Source organism: Astatotilapia calliptera, chromosome 8 (assembly GCF_900246225.1).
Source record: "Astatotilapia calliptera chromosome 8, fAstCal1.2, whole genome shotgun sequence".
Classification (NCBI taxonomy): domain Eukaryota; kingdom Metazoa; phylum Chordata; class Actinopteri; order Cichliformes; family Cichlidae; genus Astatotilapia; species Astatotilapia calliptera.
This window is the reverse complement of record NC_039309.1, coordinates 458,352-465,660: the sequence shown is the minus strand read 5'-3', so window position 1 is coordinate 465,660 and position 7,309 is coordinate 458,352. Positions and strand designations below refer to the sequence as shown.

The window sequence follows — 7,309 nt, the reverse complement described above, 5'->3', positions numbered from 1 at the left end:
TCCAGCCCTAACTATATGCTTTAGCAAAAAGGAAAGTTTGAAGCCTAATCTTGAAAGTAGAGATAGTGTCTGTCTCCTGAATCCAAACTGGAAGCTGGTTCCACAGAAGAGGGGCCTGAAAACTGAAGGCTCTGCCTCCCATTCTACTTTTAAATACTCTTGGACAGGGGTCTCAAACTCCAGCCCTCGAGGGCTGTTGCAACACACCTGAAAAGTGCTCAAATGGGGTGGTATGGTAATATAAGGTCATTAAGATGAGATGGGGCCTAAAAACTGAAGGCTCTGCCTCCATTTTTACTTAAACAACATGACGACGTCTCTGCAGACGACGTGCTGAATAATTGTGATTATTAACAATAAACTTTATTCCTGCTGAATGTTCACAGATGCTGTTTGAATCGTGACGTTCAGAGATCGTCTCCACCAACGATCTGTCTCCTGCTGAAGCTCACAGACACACAGGTGTGTGTCTGTGTGTGTGTGTGTGTGTGTGTGTGTGTCTGTGTGTGTGTGTGTGTGTGTGTCTGTGTGTGTCTGTGTGTGTGTCTGTGTGTGTGTGTCTGTGTGTGTGTGTCTGTGTGTGTCTGTGTGTGTGGTGTGTGTCTGTGTGTCTGTGTGTGTGTCTGTGTGTGTGTGTGTGTGTGTGTGTCTCTGTGTGTGTGTTTTGGACACAAACAGGAAACAGACTTGTGTGTTTCTCTTCACAAACTTTATTTTAGCTTCATTTTGTCTTCAGTGCTCAAACTTTCACTTCCCAGTTCAGAATCAAACTTTCCAGTTTCCCTCTGACGCCGCGCTTCTCCTTCAGCGGCGGCGCGACTCCTCGTCTTCCTCGCCAGCTTATCTCTGTCCCTCGTTTCACTTTCGTCTGTCCCGCGCTCGCAGCCAGCTGCCTCATCGGCACATCTGTCCGGTATCAGTTAACGTGCTCACGCCGTCGACGGCTCACGGCGCTCTCGTGGCTCCGACTGCTCCGTCTCTACGTCAGAGAGGAGCAGCGAGTCGAGGAGAGCCCGCTGTGATTGGTGGGCTCAGAAGTGGCATAATAAATAAAAACAGGAATAAATAAATAAATAGAAAACGTCTCTACATCAGCTCCTCGCCATCACGGCGGCTCAGTCCTGCGTCTGCAGCGTCCCGGCCAGGCGGTCCCAGTGGGTGAAGTACGGCGCAAAGTTGCACTTGGACTTGAGGTGGTGAAGGTCGTGGTGGCGCGCCCCGCCGTACAGCCCCAGCGGCACCAGGCGGTGCGTGGCCCACGGCAGGTCGTAGCCGCAGTGATCCTCCACCGACAGCCAGATGTTGACCACGAAGAAGGCGAGCTCGGTGAGCGGGTGGCAGCCCAGCAGGAGGGGGTTGGCGGCAGCGAACAGGCCCAGGCTGAGGGTCTCCCAGGTGCCCGAGTACTCGGCGGTGAGGGCGGAGGTGGAGGTGTAGGTGTGGTGCACCTGCAGGAGGAGGAGAGAGAGCGTGAGGTGGAGGAAGAACAAAGGCGTGACATCGTCACCACCGCCATCGTCCTCGGGGACTCACCTTGTGGAAGGTGCGGTAGAGCCAGGGCACTCGGTGGTGCAGCAGGTGCCAGGCGAAGCTCTGGAAGTCAAAGAGCAGCAGGCACACGAGCACCTGAGCCAGCAGGCGCGGAAGGGGCGGGGCCTCCTCGGTCAGGTGCACCGGCCTCAGGTACCAGTGCAGCACGGTGAGCGGGAAGATGAAGACCAGGTGGTTGTAGAGCGTCAGAGCCAGGCAGCGCCGCACCGACGACCAGCTGACGGAGCTCTGAGGCTGCAGCTTGTACCTGAGCACCCACGCCCACCTGGTGGACAGCGCGTCCAGCAGCAGGAAGGGCAGGCAGAAGGACAGGTAGACGCAGAGCGAGAAGAGCACGGGGAAGAAGGGCGAGCGCAGGAGGGGGGCGTGTCCCAGCACGAAGGTCCACAGAGGCTGCAGCAGCATCGCCATCCTTCAGTTTGTCTCACAGTCGGAGCTCTGCTCGCCTTCATCACCACTGCTCCATTTAATCAGGCAGCAGGCCCCGCCCACACAGCGTCAGCAGCAAGAACCCGCCCTGCCGTCCTTATTGGGATGTTTCCTACTGCCGGAGGGAAAATGGAAAACCCTCCCTCCCACACTCCCACACTCCCACTTCCACATTCCACAGCAGGCTCTTTCACTGTGCACTGAGGATTGTCCCTGTGAGAGCCGCTCACCTGCTTCCATTGTTGGCAGGTTGAGCACGTGTGTGATGTTTACACGGGCTGAAGCAGCCTTTAGCTACAGCTGCGGTGTTAGCCCGCGCTGCCACACCTGAGCCGTGCAGGTTCACACACCTGAGGCTCTAAGTGAACATTAAAGAAGCTGTGCTTCAACTTTGTGGTGCGTGAGAGTCTGTACCTCTGCTGAAGTACAGGATGTGTGTACTTGTGTACTCGTGCGTGTGTGTGTGTGTCAGCATTATGAGAAATGAATGTGTGAGCTTACAGTGGTTCAGACTCACTGAGGATGATGACGACAGGTTGTTTCCTCTGATGATGAAGGCTCACATTCCTCGCCGTCTCTTCTCGTCACGTGTCAGTCGAGCGTCGCGAGGCATCACAAATGTGCCGTAAAGCTTTATAAAAGTTTGCGTGTTTCTACAAACTTCATCTTTTGTGTTTTACAGATGTTTCATGATAAATAACATAAACAAGTATTTACATGTTTAAAATAAGAACATGTCCAAACACTGATGCATGCTCTGTTCACCTGGACGCTGCGTCTTCAGCGGACCAGGAGGCGGAGTCAGTACTGGATTCATAATCACAAATATTATTATGTAATATTATTAAGCTAAAAATCGTATATATTTAATCTTCACTATGAAAACATTAGGAAGCTCTTGGCTTTACCTTTTGAAAAACAAAAGTTAACGATCGATGATCATATTGGAATAAATAATTAGATTTAAGATAATAACACTGCACACGTTTAATATTACAAATATGAAATGCAGCTTTGTTTAATGATGTCATCATAGTGCTGACCTGCAGTGGGATTTGCTGTATTTTTCCTTTAAATCCAATTTATTCAGATATAATTATTAAACCTACAGAGAGATATTCACGCTCTGAACGACATAAACGATAGAAGAATGAGATTTACCAGAGCAGCTCTTCGACATTTGTCTTAACATCGAATCCTCTAAAAATAAACCACAACATCAAAACATTTGCGATGACAAAAGTTTAAATTGTGTTTCTAACTGCTGCTTGTTAAAATTCACGTTCTCTGTGAAACGAAACAGAAAAATGAAGTTTCAGCTACTAACTCACAGCTTCCCAAATAAAGTCGGGATGAATTTGGTGATGTGGAGTTTTCTGCTAATCACAGAGTTGTTCCTCGGAGTTCCCCTGGGGAATCCGTGTGGGTGGGCCTGGTGGCTAAAGTAAAGCGCTGCATGCACGTGTGGGAGGATGACGCAGCTGAAGTAAAGTTTACATCAGGGACAAACGACTGTGTGAGTCTGGAGGAAGTCTGCAGAGCTCCTGATGTTTCTGTTGATCCTGGCTGAAGGAGCAGCTCCACAGAATACACACACTAAATTCCCAGAAACCACGCAGACACACACACACACCACACACACACACACTAAATTCCCAGAAACCACACACACACATATCTGTGTGTCAGTAAGTGTGACGCTCGCTAACACTGCCACTGAAGAATGAACCAGAATCGACCCCGATGACTGCTCAGTTCCTCTGAAAAGTGAGTGGGTGGTGTCAGTGGGTGGAGGGGTGGGTCAGTTTGTAGTTTGAAACTCAAGTTATTTTTATAATTTACATTAACAGATGTAAAATACCTCCACCCTGTCACGCCTTATCTGATCAGATAGGAGCAGCGCCTCTCCAGCGATCAGCTTTTTATAACTGACTTCCTCCCTCGAGTCGGCTGTAACTGTCACGATCCTGGGTCTTATGACCCAGCGTTTTGAGTTTTAGTTCTTTTGATGTTTATAGTGTATGTTTAACCTTAGTAGGTTTCCTATGTTCATTTGCTTATTAGCTCCCCCTTGTGTTTTCAACCCCTGTGAAGTCTCCCTTGCCCTTCGTATGTTTCATGCCTGTGTGTCTTATGTTGTCAGGTCTGCGTCTCATTATATTTCCTGTTTTATTTTGAAGGAGTCCTGTGTTCCTATGTTCAATGTTTTTAGTGTTACTCTCTCCTGGTGACGTCGTTATGTTCATGTGTGTCAGCTGTTTCTCCATGTGTTCCCACTTCCCTCATTCAGAATCAGAATCAGAATCAACTTTATTGATCCCTGGGGGAAATTATTTTTTGTTACAGTGCTCCATTATAAACCAACATTAAGACAAGACAGACAATACGCTAACTAAGAATAGTACAATATATACATATATATACATACATAAGTCACTCATTATCCTCCTGTGTGTATTTAGTCCGTGTGCTTTCAGTCGTTCTTTGTCAGGTCGTCTGCTCATCCATGTCACTGCTTCAGGAATCTATGTCAGTTCACCATGTTTAAGGTTTTTTCATGTTTAGTTTTAGTTCACCCAGTTTAGGTTATTGTTTCGTTTCACCAATGCCCTTTTGTTTGTACCTTTTTGCTAGCCTCAATAAATGGCTTGTTTTTTGTTAAAGTTTTTGGAGTCTGCGTTTTGGGTCCTTTTGTCAACACATACAGTCTGCCCTCGCCGGACTGTGACAGTAACTGCAGCAAAAGCTGGTTCTGCAAAGTATCGCCTCAGGGGGCTGAATAATTACGCACACCCCACTTTGCAGTTATTTATTTGTAAAACATGTTTGGAATCATGTCTGATTTTCGGTCCACTCCTCACGTGGACACCACTTTGTGTTGGTCTTTCACCTGGAATTCCAACAAAATTGATTCATGTTTGTGGCTGTAATGTGACAAAATGTGGGAAAGTTCAAGGGGGCCGAATACTTTTGCAAGCCACTGTATTCCAGATAAATGACTTTCATCCAGAGAAAAACTTTGCAACAGGTTGTTAGTGAGCGTTTGGGGCACGGAGTAGGTTTAAGTTCAGTCACATACCAACACTTTCAGGCTCAAACAGAGAGCAGCCGACAGATGTGAAGCTGTGGGATATGATTCGTGGTGCCTTCCCTTCACATCTGTGAAGGCTGCGTTCCACTTCTGGAGAGGCGTGTCCAGCTTCCTCGTTAGTCACCACAGATGCTAAATCACCCTTTGCTCTCTGTTCAGAGCCTGAAAGTCTGAGTGTTGGTGGCGACCCGAGCAGGTGCAGGACAAACATGTTCCAGTCGCAGCTTTTCTGTGTTGGGACGAGTACAATGATGGTGGACATCAAGACACCTGAGCGCGGACGTTTGCTTCTTGAGGCGGGAGACGAGGTTTCATGGAGGCTGTTAACGTTTTTAATAATATCACGTTAATGTTATTTTTTAATTGACGTAACGTTACAAGCTGACGTCAGCTAGCGTGTGATGTTACAAGGTTCAAGCTCAATGTCAGTTTGAAATGGTGTCACTGTCAGTTAAGATGCTGCAGGTTCCTAAATGAACCACGTTGTTCAGTAAGTGCTGCTTGTGACCACGTATTCTGCAGATACGGAGCTTTGTGTACACGGTGAGCTCTAATAGGTTGGCTCAAGCAGCATCTTGAGGAAGGTCGCGCTGTGAGTCGTCCGGTGCGAGGATGTTTTCAGGTCACCTGTTGTCTGTGAGCCTGCGGGGGTGAGGCGTCACAAAGACGGGCACAGATCAACCATTAATGCCTGAATAGCCGGTGGATACTGGGCTCCACGCTCGGCTTCCTTCGTTGGTCAGTGGTTGTTTTTTTGGTGGTTGATTCTGATTCACGCTGTTTCTTCAACATAAAGCTAGAGAGAGCCGCCAAAGCTGAACCGCAGAAACACAAGAAGCAGCTGTGACCGTCAGCCTGACTGCAGCTCTGTGTTAAGCAGACTGAGCTGTCGAGGCTGATTATGAACTAAGGTGTTTATCCTGCTTTTTAGCGGGAACGATTATTTGAGCAAAGATCTCTCGGTGACAAACGTTCACCAGCAGGGAGATTTACACTTGGCTTTTTTATTGGCAGAAACTTTTCACAGGTTTTTATTCATCTGAAATATTCTGAGATACTTTGCAGAGCTGTGTGTCTACAGACGTCCTGTGTAATTAATAAACTGAACCCAAGTCTCACAAATTCCCGTGTGTAGAAACATTGTTCTTGTATAAACTATCTTTATAACAGTTTAGAGATCTACAAGAGGGCTACTGACATCAGAGAAATGAGATTCAGATCGTTTTAAAAAGCCAGCTGTTTTAACTGTTAATGATTATGTTTAGTTTATGTACCCGAGTGTGAATTTAGCCGTCACACTGTAACATACAACACACTGCCTGAAGAGCATGTCTGTCCTTCAGGTCTTTGCTGTGCTGATAGTCACACACATGCAGGTCACAGAGGAGCACGCTCGGTTCAGTGCGATTACTCATGCTGCAGCACATTCCTGCGCTTACCCGTCTCTTCCTTTATTGGTGAATCATATCAGGGAAACAAGGGCCTGATATGATTGAAAAAAATCCTCTTTCAATGTTTAGAGATCAGGTCTGAGTGACGGCTCTCTGCACGCACCTCATTGAGGCTCAGGGAGGGGCGGGGCCATCTGCTGCGACCGGTCAGGGTGAGAGAAGGAAGACAGGATAAAGACGTGCTGTGGAAGAGAGACGGAGATTAATCCGGTCTTTAAGTCTGACGTCATTAGCCGTGTCTGGGCTCAAACTCTGCTGCAGGTCCATAAATCAAACGATCACTGTGGCATCACTGAGAGTTAAAAACTGTCTAAATTCTTTCATCTGTAATAAAATGATCAGCGTTCTGCTTTACCAGGTGTAACAATGAAGTTTAACATCCAGGCATCCATGAAAACGGAATTTAAGACATTTAACGGAGTTAGAAGTTAGCAGGTAGTTAGCTTCTATCTAAATACAATGTAGCATGTTCTGACTGAGAGATTTCTGAAAAAGTCAAACGTACAGCTCTGCTATCACTTCCAACATAAATGAAGACAGAAACTAAACAGCAGTGACGTTTGTAGGGTTACTGAAGTTGGGCTAGCTGCTATATAATGATGTGCTACGTGACCGCTAGCGACACAGCTATGTTAGCATAAACAGTGACGCTGGAGGATGAACACTAACTTCTTTCCACTCGATAAAAGTTAACGTGAAGGTTCCTGATGGTTAGAGACAAATGCAATCGCATGGCAGGATGCTGTAAACGGACCAAACTTCAGTCAGGAGAACAACTGAGATAATC

General features: G+C 47.1%; 1 protein-coding gene across 1 annotated transcript; it reads right to left on the bottom strand.

Moving 5' to 3' along the window:
- Nucleotides 1-687: 687 nt before the first annotated feature.
- LOC113027837 (cholesterol 25-hydroxylase-like protein) lies at nt 688-2,516 on the bottom strand. Its single transcript, XM_026177657.1, has 3 exons — nt 2,498-2,516; nt 1,534-2,095; nt 688-1,448 (listed from the first exon to the last, which is right to left on the bottom strand). The coding sequence occupies exons 2-3, from the start codon at nt 1,960-1,962 to the stop codon at nt 1,116-1,118; spliced, it is 762 nt and encodes a 253-aa protein (XP_026033442.1). The 5' UTR covers nt 1,963-2,095; nt 2,498-2,516; the 3' UTR covers nt 688-1,115.
- Between the last annotated feature and the right edge of the window lie 4,793 nt (nt 2,517-7,309).